The following is a 21,628-nucleotide window of genomic DNA, read 5'->3' as shown; positions in this document are numbered from 1 at the left end:
AACCAGCCTCTTTAGCTATGACCTTTTGTGTCTTGCCCTCCTTGTGCAAGGTGTCAATGGTCGTCTTTTGGACAGCTGTCAATTCAGCAAGTCTTCCCCATGATTGTGTAGCCTACAGAACTAGACTGAGAGACCATTTAAAGGCCTTTGCAGGTGTTTTGAGTTAATTAGCTGATTAGAGTGTGGCACCAGGTGTCTTCAATATTGAACCTATTCACAACATTCTAATTTTCTGAGATACTGAATTTGGGGTTTTCCTTAGTTGTCAGTTATAATCATCAAAATTAAAAGAAATAACACTCTAAATATATCAGTCTGTGTGGAATAAATGTATACATTATACACGTTTCACTTTTTGAATGGAATTACTGAAATTAATGAACTTTTTGATGATCTTCTAATTTTATGACCAGCACCTGTATTTATATATTACTCTTAGTATATTGAGACCATGTACCACAACCCTTTATTGCTTAAGTATATAATTAAAAACACTGATAGCCCTTACTCTGTCAAGAACAAGATATGTTTTGATATCAAAACATGGACTCCGGCTCAATAAATTATAGTGGGGACAGAGCCCAGGACACGACGACATTGCTGCTGCGATCCTCGAAGACCTACCTCCAGGTCACGTGGTGGGGTCAGTAGGAGACATCCTTTAGGCCCAGGAACCACCAGGTCACTCGGTAGGGGTCAGTAGGAGTCATCACCAGGTCACATGGTAGGGGTCAGTAAGAGTCAATACCAGGTCACACGGTAGGGGTCAGTAGGAGTCATCACCAGGTCACATGGTAGGGGTCAGTAGGAAACATCATCAGGTCATGCGGTAGGGGTCAGTAGGAGTCAATACCAGGTCACACGGTAGGGGTCAGTAGGAGTCATCACCAGGTCACATGGTAGGGGTCAGTAGGAAAGATCACCAGATCACATGGTAGGGGTCAGTAGGAAAGATCACCAGATCACATGGTAGGGGTCAGTAGGAGACATCACCAGGTCACATGGTAGGGGTCAGTAGGAGACATCACCAGGTCACATGGTAGGGGTCAGTAGGAGACATCACCAGGTCACATGGTAGGGGTCTGTAGGAGACATCATCAGGTCACGTGGTAGGGGTCTGTAGGAGACATCCTGTCAGGCCAGAAACCACCAGGTCATGCAGTAAGGTTCACTAGGCGATATCACCAGGTCACGTGGTAGGGGTTAGTAGGAGTCCTCACCAGGTCATGAGGTAGGGGTCATTAGGCGACATCCTGTCGTGGCAGGATCCACCAGTTCACGCAGTAGGAGGTCAATAGGAGTCATCACCAGGTCACACAGGTGTAATTGTCTAGTGTTTCTTTGCATTTACCTATGTTGTCAAAAAGTTGCTTGTATTTTGGCTTGTGATTGGGTCCAGAAATGTAACTTACCTCATGTGCTAAATATAATCTTCAATAATGAATGAATATGAGTTCATACTTCCTTTGTAGGTTCATATTCCTCTGCTAGACTTTGTTTAAAAGCTAGGAAAGACTGGTACATAGTAGACAAGATCAATAACGATGTGCATGCTTAGCCATTGTGTCATCAACTATAACGAAACAGTTTATCTTGTGCTTACTTGCACCACATTATGGTTAAATAATACTCTCATGATAAGGAAGCAGTGGTGATCTCTCTAATGATCCAGTAATCAAAAACAAAAATATATCTATTACTTTTAATTAGCAATTTCTCTTCTTTTTGAGACATACATTCAAATGAAATAAATATAATTAAATTACAAATGTATAACAATTCTAAAGGTATAAGTATGATGGTGTAAATGACAGATGTTAAAGTAACACATAATTAATTGTGCTTTATATTCTAGTAAATTTGATTGATCATGATGGATAATGTTTTTTGTGCACCCAAATAATAAATCACAACAGTGACAAATCTTTTATTCATAATCTTAAATAGCCCGATCGCTGACATCTGGCACTTGTTTGTACAACTTAACTAAACATGTTACTAAACATGTTACTTAACAAAACACGTTAGTGGAGCGTGGGGTGCGTTCATGAGTAGTGGAGCGTGGGGTGCGGTCAATGTGCAGTGGAGAGTGGTTGCGGATCCAAACTGGAGGAGGGTGTCACAACGGCCTGTTCACATGAATATGTTTTTATGCCTGTTTATATGCTCTTATAACTCAGTAATAAATCAACAATTACATGTGAGGTTTCATAAAACACTTGAAACACTGGAAATATTGATGACACTAGAAACATTGATGAACTATGTTTAGAATAGATGCTCTCTGAACTAGAGGAAGTTGAGGTCACAAAGAGTACCGCACACTCTCGGTTCCCATGAAAATGGTAGGCCAATCAAGTTGGAAGTAAACATTTTGTTCAAGAACATTCTTCATGTTTATGACCTCAGCGTTACATTGCGCTTTGTAATAATGTCTCAATAAAACCTATATTTTGAAGTATTAATACTGTTATTTCAAGTTCTTTGATGGGTAATAATGTCTGTGTAATTATTTTATTAAAGTATTAATCCTGACAATTGTGTTAATCAGGGCCATAACCGACACAGAGAAAAGTGGGTATGATTCACAGGGCCCTGGCTTGGTGGGGCCCACTGAACTTCCATCCATCCATCATCTTCCGCTTATCCGGGGCCGGGTCGCGGGGGCAGCAGTCTAAGCAGAGATGCCCAGACTTCCCTCTCCCCAGACACTTCCTCTAGCTCTTCCGGGGGGACACCGAGGCGTTCCCAGGCCAGCCGGGAGACATAGTCCCTCCAGCGTGTCCTAGGTCTTCCCCGGGGTCTCCTCCCGGTGGGACGGGCCCGGAACACCTTCCCAGGAAGGCGTTCCGGAGGCATCCGAAACAGATGCCCAAGCCACCTCAGCTGACCCCTCTCAATGTGGAGGAGCAGCGGCTCTACTCTGAGCTCCTCCCGGGTGACCGAGCTTCTCACCCTATCTCTAAGGGATCGCCCGGCCACCCTGCGGAGAAAGCTCATTTCGGCCGCCTGTATCTGGGATCTTGTCCATTCGGTCATGACCCAAAGCTCATGACCATAGGTCAGAGTAGGAACGTAGATTGACTGGTAAATCGAGAGCTTCGCCTTGCGGCTCAGCTCTTTCTTCACCACGACAGACCGATACATCGACTGCATTACTGCAGAAGCTGCACCGATCCGTCTGTCAATCTCCCGTTCCATCCTTCCCTCACTCGTGAACAAGACCCCTAGATACTTAAACTCCTCCACTTGAGGCAGGCACTCTCCACCAACCTGAAGTGGGCAAGCCACCCTTTTCTGACTGAGGACCATGACCTCGGATTTGGAGATACTGATTTTCATCCCCACCGCTTCACACTCGGCTGCAAACCGTCCCAGTGCATGCTGAAGGTCCTGGTTAGAAGGGACCAACACGACAACATCATCTGCAAAGAGCTGAACTTTATAATGTCAGTATCACCTGCGAGGGGGCCCAGGCATGTATCTTTTCAGGGGGCCCAGGACTCCTGGCAACGGCTCTGGTAGTAATGATTACATTTAGGCTGAATGGTGGATTTCTCAGGTAACCTCACCCAAATCACTTCTTATTTACAGTGGTATGAGTACCAGTAATAACTGTAGTTTACAACATTTGACTACTGTTGGTAATTAGGGCTTATTGTTGCCAGGAATCTCAAAATACAATATAATTAGCTGTGTCATTGCAAGACCAGAGTTTGAATCCTGCTTGCAGATTGGTCCTGGGGGCCTTTGGAGGGCAGAGCAATTGGCCAGCACCATCCAGGTTTGTGGGTTTAGTAATCGATTTTGGTTGCTTTGCGTGCTTGCTATCTGGTGAGATAGAAGTCCAGAGAGTGCGTTAAATCCAGTCCATAAGGGATCTTACATTTCTGATGGAGTGAGCAGCTTAATAAGCACCAGAACAACATAGAAAGTGCTTTGGGAGACACTTATCTCGACATTGACAGTCCAGAGTACAGTGATCAAGGACTGTCCCGTGTCTGCGGCAATGAAACAGCAGAGATTTACTTGAATAATATGGAATTAGAGAGAAATCTGGATAAAGGTAAAAAAAAGTATGTATTGCTATTTTCCCATTTCTATGTGTATTGCAATATGAAACTGTGATCAGATGTTCCAAACATATTGTGTCTGCAGCAATGACAAGAGTCATGAGAAATGAGTCAGGGAGGGAAAAGTACTGTTTTTCTTCCTTCCCTATTTAAAACAAGTTGTGGGGGAAAATCACTGGAGGTTCGGCAAAAATAGGGCTGCAATAAGCTATATTACACAATATTTCTTAAAGGATGTATCACAATATGCAATTTATCTATACTGTACTTAATCCCAACTAGTAATGTAGCCTACTGCATTTAATCATGTATATCCAAATCAACAGAATGTGTTAGAAACACAATATTGTGTTTTTTGTTCTTAAAGTTTACATATTTTTGGATAAATCTTACAAGTGATAATTTGATTTGGTTTTGGTTACACAAGTGCCCTTGTTGATGCCATTATCCAAAATATTTTAGGCAATACTACCCTCAGGTGTTCGACATGGATATGACACAGCCCACATTAACAGGGTAGACCTACATTTTAAACATGTAATCATCATCTCTGAACTGAAACAACTTCATAGAATGAATCTTATTCAAACATTTATTTGATCCAATTCTTTGGAATGTAGTAGTCATTGATCATAGTCAGAAACAACATAGACAGATGGGTCTCGGAGCTGACCAGGGAATCAAATGGCACTCTATTCCTTTATATAATGCATTACTTTTAACCAGAACCCTATGGCAGTGTTTCCCAATCCTGGTCTTGGGGACCCCAAGGGGTGCATGTATATTTGCCCTAGCATTCATACACCTGATTCATATTATAGACTTGATGATAGGTTGATTACATCAATCAAGTGTCTAAGTGTGAGGGCAACATTTGAATCAAATGTGTGAGTGTGAGGGCAAAAACATGCACCCATTGGGGTCCTCAGGACCAGGATTGGGAAATACTGCACTATGGACTCTGCTCTAAAACAGCGCACCATATGGAATAGGTACATTTAGGACGGAGTCCAAATATAGAAACATTACTTCAGTCATTAAGGCCTCAACAGATTACTTCTTTTTTGCTTTTCATTTTTTTTTTTATCTGGGATGGCAAATTACAGAAGCAGTATTGAAAATAAAACATTTTGTAGAAAAGAAATTGCACAGACATTTGTGACGGTACAAAAACACATGGTGAATTAACATACCAAATAAATGAAACACTACGTAAGTAAAGAGACGTGTATAGCTTTCTCAATATTGAAAAACATCTCGATAATTATACATTTCAGAATTATATCACATTATCTGAAACCATATAAAAGTTATCTGTAACACTGTCTTATCCTTCACTCGTTTTCTTTTTTTTTTTTTCACAAATCAATATTATAAACAACACAAAGATCTTTTAAATATTTCAGTGCAACAAATGTTCTTCACATTGAGTGCTGCAGCATCCTTTCCTATGGAGGAAGACCACACCAAACGTTTTCTAATGAGAGAATCAAGGAATCACAGAAGGATTACTTCCAACTGGGATCCTTCTAATTCAGTGCCGGCACACTGAACAACTCCAAGCAGAACCATGAAACATCTAACTAGCTACCCAGAAAACAAAACACACAAAGGAAGCAATCATAGAAGCTTCAATAGACCCAGCCTGTTGGAATAAACACTATAGTAACATTGCATCCATGGATTAAAACATTAGATCCACGTCTTTGATGCTTTTTTTCAGTGGTGCGTTTTGACAGATCTCTTCATGTTAGCAATCAAGAAAGTCAAATAAGACACAAAATAAGGAGCTAGGATACAATACTTGAGAACAGCATTACAGAAGAGTTCATTTGTTTTTTATCATCATTCCTCCAATGACATTTAGAGATTTCCCAGACATAGAGTAGGCCTAGTCCAGGAGTAACAACCTCTATCACTGATTGATAATCTTTGTCTGATAAACTGGCCCATAATGTTCCAGGTGTCATAATTTCCTTCTGGTAAATTTGCTTCAGATCCCCAAGTCTATTGCCACCATTTTCCATATAGCTGTATAGTACACTACTTCTGATCAGGGCTCATAGGACTCTGGTCAAAAGAAGAGCACTCTGTAGTGAATAGGGAGCCTTTTTCAGATGCAGCCAGTAGGTTTTTGACTATCTGCTTGTTAGGCCAAATCGTTGCCTGCTTTAATAAGACCTGATGTGTATGATCACGGCTGATTCTGAACATCTCTCAAAAGACCCTAACCATTGACCATAATAACCCTCCTTTTCCAGGCAGCATTGTGAAAGCACCAACGCAACGTAAACGTACAAAATTACTCATTACATACAGCGCATGATAACGGCCAGACAACGTCACCTTAGATACATGAAGCACAAAGAAAGGATACTGCAGCATTTTGTCTTTTCGTCATATATATATATATATATATATATGTATATATGTATATATGTATATATGTATGTATATATGTATATATATATATATATATATATATATACACACACACACACATATATATATATAAAAGGGCGCTCAAATATATTAAAACCTATGTACAATAAGTTGTATGCATCATGTGCTATGAATGGGACGGCCAGGAATCCTGCCAATCCAACTCTATGATCAGAAAAGAATCGGATTGTACCAGCGGACGCCTACATACTGCTATCAACAGAACAGAATCAGACTATACCAGCCAATACCTATGTACTTTTATGATCAGAATTAAATCACACCCTAGCCGTCGATGCATACATACTGCTATGATTAGAACAGAATCAGTGGTGAAAAGGCAACAGAAACTTTCAAAAAGGCACTTTTGGAACTAGATGTTTAGTCTAGGGCCAGGACAAGCACCCTTCTCTGGATGCATACACACACAAACGCAGGCAAATACCCTTTCAGATGCCCACACACACACACACACACACTCGCCAGCGCATAAAAATGCACAAATCAATGCAGACATACAGAAAGTAACATTACACAGAAAAGCGACATGACAGGATTATGAATCAACATTTTCTATGCACTTTCCGTGAAGAAAATAAAACTGACCACAGAAGAAAAATGACAAATCAGATTCTTCCAGAAGAAATACTTTCATCTCAATTGGTCTCAACACCAGCATCTGATTACCGATAAACGGCACTTTGCAAAACATACCAAAAAAAAAAATGTTTTTGCTGTACAAGTTTTCTTTATACACAGTGCCCCCTATGGGTAGGTTCCTTTCACTGCAGCTCCTGAGAATAGCATGGTTCAATCACAGCATCCCGCCGCTTCTACGGTAGCCTATGTCCCAAATAGCATCATATCCCCCCACGTAGCGCCCCACAGGGCACCCGATCCCCTATGCAGTGCACTATAAGGGAATAAGGGTGCCATTTGGGACACAGCCTCCTCCGGTGGGCCAGTTCTTCCAGCTACTTGGCTGCGCATGTTCCTTTCCCTCAGAGGAAGCCTGTGCCTTTAGCTCAAGCCTCTGAGTAGCTGTTCTGTGCGTTCAGCTTGCTGTCCTTTTTTAGCTTGACGCCGTCCACCAGCTCAAAGTTATAGTTCTCCAGGGCTGACAAGTTCCTGCTGTCGGACATGTGGCCGTGTGAGCAGGCGCAGTAGAGGACGACCCCACAGATGGCACCGAGGAAGACTCCCAAGGCGCTCATAGCAATGATGGTGATCAGAATAGGGTCCAGGGTTTTCAGCATGTTGCCTGGGCTTCCCAGTTCACTGTTCCCCACTGGTTCAGGGTGGTATGAGCCAACTGCTGAAATAGAATGAGGGTTATATGAGGGTAATATTATTTACTGCGGTTATATGAGTCAGAAAGCAAAAAACATCACATGTCAACATCTACAATAGAAGATTCTATGCCAAATTAGCAAAGCTTTGGCTCCATCCGGTGGTTGGCAGTGTCATTACAGGCTTTAGAGAGATGTCAGAGCTGAATTTTTTTTCTATTGGTTGGTGCATAAAAAATGACTGAGGGAAAACACTATTACATTACCGAAAAGATTGCTTCCTTGCTGAATTTATTAAGTCAGTCATAGAAAACCCGTGAAAAATAGTTTTAAGGTGCTGTCAGAACAGTTGGGTACATATGTATATGAAATAGCCTAGTAAAACAATCACCACCCAGAAGGTTTACTATAAATGACTAGAGAAGTGCTGTTCTTACGGTATATCAAGATCTTGGTTGGCTCGGCACTAGAAGACTCTAGTATGGATGGATCTAGAGGGGATAGAACAATACACAATATTTAAGATATTTTTAACATGATGCATAATGGACATTGATGATCTGATTAACCCTTAAGCAAGACAGTTAACCCTGATTGGTCCTCGGGCAGTGGGGGATTCAATGTGGCAGCCTCCAAACCTTTCCATTTGGAAGGAAGATTTTAGTTGGTCCTTGGGTTCAACGGACAACTAAAAGAAGGTACTTTAATTGTACGCATTATCGCTAGTAGAGAATAAAAACTGTCCCACAGTTACACTGCCAAGATTCATCACTCCGTTCTTACAGTTCCATCACAGCCAGTGTTAGAGGTGAAAACATGTACGTCTTCCAGAGTCTTGCTTTTAGGGATGGCAGCCGTTAAAAATGCAGCCCCATTTGCAGGAGGAAAACAATTTCATGCTTTAGCCGCTTCGTCTATACCAACCGCTAATAACAACACTCTCTTTCAGATTGTTGCTGCGAGCAAACCACTGGACTGACTACCTGCATAGCAAGCAAGATCAATATTGGAACAAAAAAGCAGAGAGCAAAACAGTTTCAACGGTGGCTTGTTTTTCCACAATCCACAGGTTTTCTAGGTTGTGAGGATTCATATATTTGCCACCAGTCTTTGCGACCTCATCAGAAACGTACTTTTACACTTCTCAGAAGCAAGTCCATCCAGGATCTGCACTTGGTCCAGCGCGATGTGTCCCATAGTCCTCCCATTCTCGTCAACCACTCCCTCGATCACCACCTTGGAACAATGACAAAACGGCAGAGGGTGTAAATTCTCTCGCATGGTGTATTCCCACTTTGCCAGCGCTCAAATGACCCATGACCTTTGACCACAGGGCTCCAGTCTGAAGCGGTGCACTAGCCGCTAGGCAACCGGTGCCACGTGGAACGCACCGCCTCGTAACGCGGTTCTGACTGTTTACCTGGTAGGGCGTGCCGGAGTGGGGCACCAGCACCCGTCCCTCCCTCCATCGGCTGCCCTGGTGTCCGCTGACAGACCAGAGCACTGCGTCCCTCAGCTCCCCCTCGATCTCCTTCCTCTGCTTGATGTGGAGAGTGCCGGCGTGCTCCCCGAACATGTGGTACCAGAAGGACAGGCACATGGTAGCGTCTGTGGCGTCGACGGGCAGGCTGGTTAGCTGGGCCACCCTCTCCTTGACCCCCCTCACCACACCCTCCTGCTCCTCCTCCATTGCGCTCTCGGCATCCAGCTGCATGTAGATGAAGTTCCCTGGACCTCCTGTAGAGGGCGGTAAGAGACAGGCTAAATACAGACACTGGTATTTGCTGAGTCAGTGTGTGTGCGTGTGTTTGTGTGTGTGTAAGATGCAAGTACTCTGTTGTTTGCTTCTCTCACCTATGTGGTCCAGGTTGGGCCATTTGCGGGCCGAGGAATCCCTGCTGGTTTGAATCAACCACGTAGCCCCGGTATCTTTCTTCAGCGTCCAGCCACAGAACGACGGGTTGTTCTCCCAGCCAAAGTCACAGGAAAACAACAGGTTCTCTGAAAAAGAGATAAAGCTTGTGATACCACGCTAGGTTCCTCTTGTTTCTTGTGTGAACTGCTGATACAATGCCACACTAAGACCACATGTCGTTGTGTGGGGCAACCAAGCAGCTCTTGGGGGTGGCTTACATTTGGCCCGATTCTCCATGGTATCAACTCAAAAAAAGAAGGTTAAATAGGAAGGTTTAAGGAAGAGAAAATAAAATAATGAAAACATATTTTGCTACCACCCACACACATTTGGACAGTTAAAGCATGCACAGCATTTATTCTTATAGAAAACTAAAATGTCTGTGTTGCTTGGAGCCACTCTAACTAACTTAGTGTTCATATTTTGACAAAAGACAGACTCAGAGATCCCAAACATGTGTTTAGTATCACCCCGAAGAAAGAATGAAGGAACATTCCAGAAAGAAGGGAGGAATGGCATCAGAACAGAACAGAAATGAAACAAACCCCAGACTGTTGTACACTACGAGACAGAGTCTAATTTTCCATCCCTACTATGCCAATACTACACAGGACGTCTGCATCACAAATCCACCATCAATTTCCTTAAACTGAATAATTCACAACTATCAGTCTTGACTGGTCAAAAGTAGCACACTCTAGAGGAAACAGGGCACTGTTTGCGAGGAAACATTCCAGGGGTTAACCATATAATCCAAATAAATGCAACTGCTATGAATACAAATAATGTTTGTTTTCTTCTCAGACTGAGGCTATGGTGGTTGGCAACTCCTGGATAACTAACCGCTTATGTGCCCTCTGGTTGTTGTCATGTGAATGTCTCTTTCACTTAATTGACACCCGAGGCGCCCCCCCCCCCCGCTGTTTCGCTTCTTCATCACAAGGCCAAACCTGGGTTCCGTCCCAAACAGTACCCTATTCCCTTCATAGTGAGGTACTATGAAAAGGGGAAAAGAGGTACACTATATAGGGGATAAGCTGCCTTTTCTGGACACACACACATGTTCTGAAGAAAATGGAAAACGGACTAATCCAGAACTGGAAAATAGATATTATAATGGCCCTTCTTTTTTTCAGGCATGGTTGCCAGGTCTGTTTGTCTTGCTGCCAAGTCCACTGTTGGCCGTTGTCATGCCAAACATGCTGATGAACAACAGAGCACTTGGCCAAAGCACAAATATATCTGGCAACATCTCTGAATTTTGCATGGCACACATTACATTGTCATATCCAGCAGCCTCACACGTGTTTCATTTCAAAACTCCCTGATTATCAGTCTTGTGTTATCTACATATGCAGACAAAGAGAGAGAAATTAGATACAGAGAGTGATAAAGGGATGAATGATAGCTGGAATAAATGAGGTGGTGGTTTATGGGCGTTCTTACCTGGCACCAACTCTTCCTCCGACGTTGGATCTGGCACTATGGTACTACCTGTTACACACAGACAGGCCCAGTTAGGGGAATTCATGGGTCAATGTGTGGGGTAGAACACCAAAGCAGGAAGACAGAGAGACAGGCTGGCAGGCAAGCAGAGGCCAGGAATGCCCATATCAGGTTCAACTAGACCAGATATTCAAATATAATGTCTTAATTAGGAATATTTGTTTGTCGGTTATTGAACTAGTTTGCTCTTAAACAATTTAGACACAACATCAACATAATACTCCATTATGCTTTACTTTAATTTATTCACTGATTAGCTTAATCTGTGTCTGCAAATGCTGCCCTAAAATGACAAACCTTAAATCAGGCATGGATAAAAACTGTAACAAAATGTTAATAAAATACTAACGACGTCGATGCAAATCACTAAATGATTCCCAAATCAGATAATTTTATGTATATTTAAATAGATTCAAGATCGGCGAGAGAACGGAAGTCGCGTGCGCCACCTGTGGTGTCGTAGTCCTCGCCTCCTGTTCCTGTTCCTGTCCCGCTGTGACAACTGGCCCGCTCGTCGTCGCACTCCTCCGACGTCGAGGTGGGCGCGGTCCCTGCTGCCGCCGACGTGACCGCGAACGCTGTCTCCACGAACGTGGTCACCACAGGCGTGGTTGGAGGCGGTGTCGTGGGTTCTGAGAAAAAGAACAAGGGGAAAACGAGAGAGAAAGAGGGCGGGCACAAGGAATGAGTGAAGAGGGTGGAGGGAAAGAAAGAAAGCGAGGGAGATTATATGAATAGTTCAGGTCCACGACACCTCAGAAAGCAGCCTACCCACACGTCAATCTTCCCCGTGATTGGATTAGGGGATCTGGAGGTTTTGTTTGCTGGTACTGGTAATGGGCCCGACATACTGACAAGAAGCAGGCTCCCAGAACACGCGGCATGGTTGGGGGAAGCGATCCTGAAACCTGAGCCAGCGGACAGAGGCTGGTAGCAGCCTGTAGATGGCCACAGATAAACCCTGGTCCCATGGAAGCAGGGAGGGGCATGACTGACAGGTTGAAATCAAAGGGGTGGAGGTGACCGGGGAAAATTGAGTACAGCGCTAATACTGGATTTCCAGATGGGCCTTCCTGAGTGTGTGTGTCTGTGTGTGTGTGAGACGTTCCAATGAGTGAGTGAGTGTGTGTGTCTGTGTGTGTGTGTGTGAGGCGTTCCAATGAGTGAGTGAGTGAGTGAGTGTGTGTGTGCTTCCTGCTTGGGGTTTGTGTGTGTGCATCCAGGGAGATTGTCTGTGTTCCAGTGTGTGCATATATATGAGCCATTCTCATGTTCTCTCTTTGATGTGGAGATTGTATTGATTTGAGATAGATAAAGGGAGCCGCCACGCTCCCCCCCCCCCTTCCTCTCCTCCCTCATTTCTCTCTGCTCCACCTCTGCCTGGCCCATTCAAACTGACTCTTATCTTTTCCCCTATAAGGGCGACCAGATAACCCCACTAAATCCAGATAACCCCACCCGCGTCAGACAGCTTCTTTAATCACAACAGTGTAACAACGCCAGCATGATTGCCGTCCTGCATGTGTTCTTTCTTGCCTAAATCTACTGCTAGCATTAAATGATTTCCTAATTTGCTTTATTTCCACTGACATTTACAGTGGATATAAAAAGTCTTCACACCCCTATTAAAATAGCATGTTTTTGGGGTGTGTAGACCTTTTATATCCACTGTAGGCCAAACTGTTGGCATGACAACGAATGCACGGCCATCCGTCGGTCCAACAAAGCCAGACCGATTCCAGGCGATTCTGTCTGTCTGCGGTGTGATCTCTCTGCTATCTCACCCTGGATCTCACAGCCCAGCAGCTCCATCCGGAGTCCCAGGCCCTCTGGGGTGGCTCTCTCCGGGTAGACCCTGAGGAAGCGGGTCCGAAGGGGGCCCAGGGAACGCAGCTCCGGAGTGTCATGGTTCTGATTCCCCAGGAAGATCTGGAGGACAGAGCAGGTTTGTCAGCACCACACACTGAGGCCACTGGAGAGTGGGGTCACAGCACAGTATGATCCATTAATGACTGTGACCCTGGATCAATTAGGGCCAAGTGCCTTGCTCAAGAGCAGATCACAATATTCCATTGTTGGCTCCAGGATTCAAACAGCAATCCTTCCTCCACAGGCCTAACGCTTTAACCCTAGGCATCCTGCTGCCCCCTAACCTTCTTGGAGATCAGGTTAGGAAATGAACGCTGAAGTATATCTTTGACATCTTTCTGAAAGCGAGAAGGCATGTGGAAATGGTTAGAGCGCATTGCAACCAGGTAGCGGCAGTGGGACACAGCAAGTGTCAAGCCATAGGTCCTCACGTTACCAACTCCAAAACACTCAGTCAAAGAGAAGTTTTTTGCACAGTTTGACCAGCGCTATGGCTGCCTCCCAAACTGCATTCTATTCCCCACCAAAGTCCTGGTCGAAAGTAATGAATACTTTTTTGGAATAGGGTGTTAATTGGGATTTGATAGTGTACACCTAGAGAAAAAAATACTTCCTTTCGGTTTGTCTTTGAAGACCGTCTGGAAAGGAGATGAATAAAAAGACACTGGAAACAGGACGGGGATATCTAGGTTAGCGGACCAAATTGACTGTGTAGTGCACTACTTTGACCAGATCCCTATCGGCTCTGTGTGGGCGATAGGGTCCTATTTTAGGCAGAGATAAGATATCCTTCAGTCTGCCATAAATCAGCAGACTGGCCATCTGGAATAGATGGATGTTCATGTCAGACTGTCTTGTGATGCTGAGCATTGTGCAGAATACTATCCTCAATGCATACGTACACACACACATACGTACACACACACACACACACATACATACGTACACACACACACATTCATACACATACATACATACACACACACACATACATACATACACACACACATACATACTACACACATACATACATACACACACATACATACATACACATGCGTACACACACATACATACTACACACATACATACATACGTACACACACACACACACACATACGTACATACACACATACATACGTACACATACATACAAACACACACACACACATACATACGTACTTACACACACACACACACACACACACATACGTACACACATACATACAAACACACACACACACACACACATACATACATACGTACACACACACACACACACACATACGTACATACACACATACATACATATGTACACACATACATACAAACACACACACACACATACAAACACACACACATATATACGTACATACACACATACATACATACTTACATACATACAGCATCTCACAAAAGTGAGTACACCCCTCACATTTTTGTTAATATTTGATTATATCTTTTCATATTATAACACTAAAGAAATTACACTTTGCTACAATGTAAAGAAGTAAATGTACAACTTGTATAACAGTGTAAATTTGCAGTCCCCTCCAATAACACACAGCCATCAATGTCCAAACCACTGGCAACAAAAGTGAGTGCTGTGATGGCAATTTCTAAAGTCCAAAGAATAAGAACACATCAATTAAAGACATTTCCATAACAGTAAACCCCTAAGTGAAAATGTCAAAATTGGGCCATCTTTGCCATTTTCCCTCCCTGGTGTCATGTGACTCGTTAGTGTTACAAGGTCTCAGGTGTGAATGGGGAGCAGGTGTGTTCAATTTGGTTTTATTGCTCTCACACTCCCTCATACTGGTCACTGGAAGTTCAACATGGCACCTCATGGCAAAGAACTCTCTGAGGATCTGAAAAAAAGAATTGTTGGTCTACATAAAGATGGCCTAGGCTTTAAGAAGATTGCCAAGACCCTGGAAAATAATGGTGGCCACACAAAATATTGACACTTTGGGCCCAATTTGGACATTTTCACTTTATTACCAGCGGTTTAGACATTAATGGCTGTGTGTTGAGTTATTTTGAGGGGACAGCAAATTTACACTGTTATATAAGCTGTACACTCACTACTTTACATTGTAGCAAAGTGTCATTTCTTCAATGTTGTCACATGAAAACATATAATCAAATATTTGCAAACATTTGAGGTGTGTACTCACTTTTGTGAGATACTGTACATACGTACACACACACATGTAACATACATACATACAGTATCTGACAAAAGTGAGTACACCCCTCACTTCATTGGTTATCATTGGCTGCTGACGTAACTTTACTTTAAGCTAAGAGTGAAGGTTTATAATCACAGTTTATTTATTTAATTTACATTTTGAAATTCCATCACTGGTGGCCATAATAATGTCAAGTTACGTTCGCGCAGGTAAATCTTATTTCTATGCGGGTCTTTACGATTGCAAATGTGGTTTGCATAATGTTGGTTGTGGAGCAAATCATTAGATTTTGTTTATGCGCGAAAAGCTACAGATATCTTAATTTTTATAAATAACAATGTCAATACCCTTTTCGAGTAATTGCCATTTATTTTCAACAATGTTTTGAAGCAATTAAAAACATGAATAAAACACAAATAACAGAACAGGCTTAAGCATCATTAGATTTTGGGTTATGTTCAGATAAAAAGTCAGATTCTGGAAGATCGAGGTTTATTGGATTAATTAGTTTAGAAACCCATTTCCAAAGGCACTGTAGCCTATCCATAAGGTAAAATGCGAATTCCGTTTTTGTCCAGCTATGTAAACTCTAACATTGATTGATCCCGCAAAAGGTGTTCAGGCTATTCCTATTTGTTTTCCAATTCTTCTTATGAAAGTAATCGGACAGGTAATGTGGACAGGTAACTTGTAACGGATTACATTTAAAAAGTAACTTACCCAACCCTGCATACATACATACACACACATCTACATACATAAATACATACATACATGCACACATATATACATACGTACACACACAAATACATACATACGTACGTACACACACACACAAGACCAACAACACTCTTTTCAACACCAATCTTGGTGAAGAAACTATTTGATTTGATTTAATTTCTATTGCCCCTTTAAAAAAACAGCACATGAATGCACAGGGGACGTTTTTTTTTTCCAAATGTTAAGGAACAGGAGCTTGTCCCTATTAAAGTCAGTGATTCGTCTATTCATTCTATTTCTACACCTCCCACCCTGTCCTCCAAGATCTGTGCAGATCACTGTTAAAATGCCATGTGACCCGGCCGAGGCGGCCTCCCCTACCATGGGCTTGGCGTTGGTGTTGGCGTTCTCCTTCACCATGGTCCAGTTGGAACCGTTGCTGCTGTATCCCACCTTGAACCTCTTCATGAAGACATTCTTCTCCCTGCATGACAAGACAAAAACGTTGACTACTAGCGGGCCCTCAACTGCTAGGGACCATGGGGCGTGGGTGGGGGGGGGGGGTCCCTAGCAGTTTGTGGCCCCAAATTTTACTTGGGGACCCAAAAAGTTTACAGCCAGTTCTGGTTGGAACCTTCTGGTCACTGAGCGTCTCTGGCAACCCACCTGTTGCGTCCTCCTTGGATGATCAGGCCAGTGACCAGCTTGTCCTGGCTCAGATCCACCTGCAGCCACTCGTTCTTGAAGGGCTGTCTGGTTGTGTGCTGGGTCCAACCTGACCTCCCGGTCAGCAGCCTGGCGTTCTCCGCAACCCAGCCACGATCCGCGTGCGACGATGCAGTGATCTGAGCGTCTGAGATCTGTCCCGAGACCATTCCCAGCATACCGGAACAGGGGTAGTCTGAGAAACGGGAGAGAGAGGAGGAAGAAAGGGAAAGAAAGATGGAGGTAGAGGGTGCAGGTTTCCAGTGAATGAAGCCTCAGCTTGACGCCCTAACGATTCTCATCACCCAAATCCACGTAAAGAAATCCATTAGCGAGGTTGAACTATTTACTTTGACACAAGCAGTAATTGGTACAGAAAGATTGTCCATTTCAAAGTTATCAAACTACTGAACAAAATTCAAAAAAAAGAGTGAAAACAGAGAGAGGTGAAAAGACTGTGAGGCTCCATTCTGTCCTTACCCGACTGCCCCAAGATTACAACCCCAAAACAAAACATTTTACTTGCCAGAATATCAAAGGGCAATTAAAGGTATGCTAAGTTACCAGGAAGCAACAACAGTCACGTATTCCCAAATATTGTGTAACATAAATGAGGTTTCATGCATTTTAAATGATCCATACACATTTTATTAAGTGCGAGGAATCAAACAATTGCATTATTACTTTGCTGTAAATATGAACTGTAAATACATCAACCTGTAAACATGCCAGGATCCATGGTTGCCCACCCAGATAGAATCTGTGTCTCCTTAGATTTTTTTCTAAATCATTTTTGTTTATGAATTTGATTTTCCCCCCTGGTCATGTCATCCTGGGGCAAGGCCAGCCTCTAAAAGCTGTAAACATTCCTGTAAATAAATGAACCGTGTATTTACTGTTGTTGACATATGAACAAAAATTATTGCATGCTAATAAGTGAAATATTTTTATTTTATGTATTGCATTTAGGCTCCTGCAGAGAGAAAGGTGGAACAATGGGAAAGACAAATGGAGAGATAGAGAGAGAGGAGGAAGAAAGGGAGAGAATGATGCAGAGAGTGAGAGGAAGAGGAGATCAGAGTGAGACTGTGTCCTTATGGCCTTTATATAACAGTACCCATAGAGAATAAGACATCCTGTGTCTAAGTGGGACAGTATTAACAACTCCCACTCAATGATGATTTTTTTGTGAGCTCCTTGGGGATTTTAATCCGTCAGATTGACTGGTGTTTGTGGTCAAACTATGCACGTGTATGTGTGTGTGCGTGCATGCTTTGTTCTTCCCATGAAATCCATCCTCTCTGATTTCCCTCAGTAGAGGATCATAAAGATGGCATGACTCTCCTGCTTCCCTGCTGGGTTAGTACAGTGTGTGTGTGTGTGTGTGTGTTTGCGTGCATGTGTGTGTGTGCGTGCGTGCATGTGTGCGTGTACTAAAGATGGCCGATCTTGACTCCTAGAGGCTGTATGAATGGAAGACACAAACACAGACAGATTGCCTGCCTCCCCCCTGTGTCATTCCAAGCTCTTAATCACCTGGGCCTTGTAATATACAACAGAACACCCACACACACACACAGACAGACAGACACGCACACACACCCGGAGGTGCAGTAGTGATGAAGCATGAGTGTAATACCATCTTTATGATCCTCTCCTACTGAGAGGAATAAGGTAAGATGTATTTCTGAGAAGAACAAAGTCCTGTGCTTAGTAACATCATAAATACTAGATGTAGAGTGACTTCATTTTGGAGTTGTTCCACAGGACTTTTCCAAAGAATAACAAGCTAGCAAGACCCTCTAACCAGTGACTGTTTTAAATCAAAAGGCCTGTTCCGTACAGCCAAAAAAATAATGGATTTGATTTCCTAGAGTACCTACGGCAGAGCAGATAGGTTCTGGGTCAGAAGTCGGGGATGAGACAAGGTGTATGTGTGTATGTGTGTGTATGTGTGTTTGTGTGTCTGTGTGTGTGTTTGTGTGTCTGTGTGTGTGTCTACCAGAGGTTTTGCAGCCGTACACCTCGAAGCGCATGCAGATGCCTATCTCCCAGGACATGGGTCGGATCCGGATATATCGGGCCAGGGTCTGCTTAGGCAGGAATGCTCTGGCCTCCTCTGTTGGGTTGCGGTTCCCCTGGAAAATCTGGAATGGAGGAAAAAATGACTGAGTCAGAAACAAAAATGGCTCCCTAATTCACCAGTGTCTTTTGTAATGTATAAGACACCGCCGCATAGGGGACCTGGAGGAAATGCCCAGTCTAAAAGAACTGCCCAGTGTTTCCAGATTTGGATGAAATACAACCTAGAATTCCTTGCAATATGAATCCGCCCCCCTAAAAAAGCAGCTTTCCGTTGCTGGAATGGTGTGAGCGTACCCACAGAATGGTCTGGTCGTATATACCAGTCAGAAACTGCTGATCAGCCAGTTCAAACGCCTCAGGAGGAGAATGTCATATTTTCCAAATGGTCTGTATGTTTTTTCTAAATTCTTTCCCTCACATTCAAGCTTTGGCTGCAAACACATTTAAAGGATGAGTCGACAACATTATTTGTGTATTTGAACATGTACATGTGAGATTTTCCCTGGTCTGTTACTTTGAATATGACACACTGGCTGTGGTGGGTCTTTGACCAGAGCAAAGGAAATCTGGCCTATCTGGAACTTGTTACATGGTTGATGAAAGACATGGACAAGTGGTGAGCCATCTAACCTTCTGCTTGGAGTCCTCCTTTATCGTGACCCAATCATCTCCGTTGGAGCTCACGTCCACTTTGTAGGAGCGGACAAAATACTCCTTCTTGGTTTCCTTGGAGATCGCTCCCTGTGTACCCACGGCTGAGACAAAGCGGAGGAAGCCAAGGTCCACCTGGCAACGTGAATCAGAATCCCCCGTTAGCTAGAAACCTGTTAGCTCATGCATTATGCAAAACACAGATTTAAACGACAAGAGGACTGAAGCGGGAATACTGCCATTTCTTCCCTGCTCAATAATCTTACAACGTTTTAACTTCACAGACGTCTTACCAGGTTAAAAAATATAGATATTATCAACTGATATTATAACGGCAATAAGGCAGCTGAGTCGTTTGGGGTATACTTCAATAAATGGGATGCGTCCAGGCACTCTGCAATGCGTCGTGCCCTAAGGACAGCTCTTAGCCTTAGGATATGGGCCATATACCAGGCCCACTTATGACGTATTGCTTAAACAACCAACATTATTTGCGCTTGGGTTAGCGCTCGCTGCTCTCAGTTTCGTGCACGTCAAAATATCGTGCATCCTTTAGAGTTCATATGAGGAATGTTTCGTACCGGGTTTGAAAATAGTAGGCAAAAGCAACTAGCAATACCTATCCGGGCCAACTACTGACTCACTGACTCTCATGATATGATCAGCTAGGTAGCTTTTTGTGTCGACCACGTTTACACACTTCTGATGAATAAACAGAGCAGGCCTTCTGAGGGCAGGGCCTGTTAATCCCATTGTGGCCGACAGGATGAAACCAGTGGGAAGGACCACAATGCCCCTGACATTGAAAACAGGAGCTTTGGCCCTTCCTGTAGGACGGGAAGGTTCACAGGAAATCAGCTCCAGCCAGCAGTGTAAAGCAGAGCAGAGACAGAGACTCCATCATTCGTCTGGGGAATAGCTTGAGGGCCATTTTGCCCCCTAAGGCTTGTCTCAAATAGGCCTCGCCTCAGGTCAAAGGAGGTGTAATGTATTACTGAAGCTTGGAACGAGACGGTTCGATCCACCAGTTTGTTCGATCCACCAGTAATTATTTTGGAGGTCCTTCATAAATGATATACAAAATATATACATATTTTTAACTATTTTTAATAAGATTTTTTTTAAACTCAAAGTTTTAACTCCCCAAAACACATTAAACTTCAGGCTGTGAGGTTTTATCTGCAATCCAGTCACAGTGCTTGGGTGTCCATTTAAATTTTTTTGCATGTGTGGTGCTTTGGTTCGGTAGTAGGAGTCCCATCAGTACCCGCCTCTACCCTTCCCCACAGTGTCACCTTTCTCTCTGTGATTCCCACTGTCAGTAACTCCCTTAAGACAACAATACACACTATGGAGACTGTGTCCACTCTCCTTTTTATTGAAAAGGATGGTATCAAATTGACAGTTACATAGACCATCAACAGCACACCCAGAGAATATTGGAATGCAGCTCAGAACAAAGAAAGAATTCCAGGGCTTCTAAGAGGTGCAGCTGTCTGGGGCACACTGAAGTGCAGCTGCGTCATTGTGACCTGGACTCATATCCTAGTTGCAGCACACCTACAGTATGGTGCCCGGGGGTCCCGCGAAAGGCAGTGAAAATGCGCTAAGCACCACCCGAGTTGGTGGGAGGGATGTTGGACATGGTTGTCTTATCATGTCATGCTCTAGTGATTCCAGGCATGGTCATTAGCCAGAGAAGCGTTCTGCAAGCACAAAGGTTTCCGGTAGGTTCCTTGGTTGAGCGAGCATTGTAAGAAGCAGAACAGTTTGGCCGGATGCGTATCGGGGGACACCTTTTGATCTGGAAGGCTGCTAGGAGTTGCTGTGACGAACAAGCCCATAAGTAATTTCAAATCAGGGGTAATGGGTAAAATTGTGTGGAGACCTTTATTGTTTTATCACATTATTGATAAGTAAAGAAGTAAATAATTTTTTGAGTTTGCTTGTCAGACTCAATCAATTGAATCACCCAGAAATGGCAATGTGTACCGTTTCTGGGAACAATCACTTCAACCAGTGTATTGAACATGATATAAATATTTTATTTTCTTTATTTAATAATTAACTTACCATTAAATGTTGCTACCTTTATATAAGCATTATAATTATTTGAAATTTCTGTGTAGCTAGAACCAATTGCTAAACCCAGATCGACATTTCAGAAACAGTTTCAGA

General features: G+C 43.3%; 1 protein-coding gene across 2 annotated transcripts in view; it reads right to left on the bottom strand.

The window, feature by feature from the left end:
• Positions 1 to 5,419: 5,419 nt before the first annotated feature.
• LOC105017764 (neuropilin-1a) overlaps positions 5,420 to 21,628 on the bottom strand; it is a 42,844-nt gene continuing 26,635 nt past the window's right edge. Inside the window, exons 7-18 of one of the 2 annotated variants that reach the window (XM_010882642.4) lie at positions 19,430 to 19,585; positions 18,717 to 18,861; positions 16,676 to 16,910; positions 16,391 to 16,493; positions 13,010 to 13,154; positions 11,675 to 11,857; positions 11,166 to 11,213; positions 9,659 to 9,805; positions 9,225 to 9,541; positions 8,938 to 9,040; positions 8,242 to 8,295; positions 5,420 to 7,830 (exon numbers count right to left, since the gene is read on the bottom strand). In XM_010882642.4, coding sequence (XP_010880944.2) covers positions 7,541 to 7,830; positions 8,242 to 8,295; positions 8,938 to 9,040; positions 9,225 to 9,541; positions 9,659 to 9,805; positions 11,166 to 11,213; positions 11,675 to 11,857; positions 13,010 to 13,154; positions 16,391 to 16,493; positions 16,676 to 16,910; positions 18,717 to 18,861; positions 19,430 to 19,585 — 1,926 coding nt within the window. In that variant the 3' untranslated portion in view covers positions 5,420 to 7,540. The remainder of the gene's footprint in view (positions 7,831 to 8,241; positions 8,296 to 8,937; positions 9,041 to 9,224; positions 9,542 to 9,658; positions 9,806 to 11,165; positions 11,214 to 11,674; positions 11,858 to 13,009; positions 13,155 to 16,390; positions 16,494 to 16,675; positions 16,911 to 18,716; positions 18,862 to 19,429; positions 19,586 to 21,628) is intronic. The other variant, XM_010882650.5, reaches the window with a different exon arrangement.

Source organism: Esox lucius, chromosome 3 (genome assembly GCF_011004845.1).
Source record: "Esox lucius isolate fEsoLuc1 chromosome 3, fEsoLuc1.pri, whole genome shotgun sequence".
Lineage (NCBI taxonomy): Eukaryota > Metazoa > Chordata > Actinopteri > Esociformes > Esocidae > Esox > Esox lucius.
Note: the sequence above shows the minus strand (reverse complement) of the source record. Positions and strands in the feature narration are given on the sequence as shown.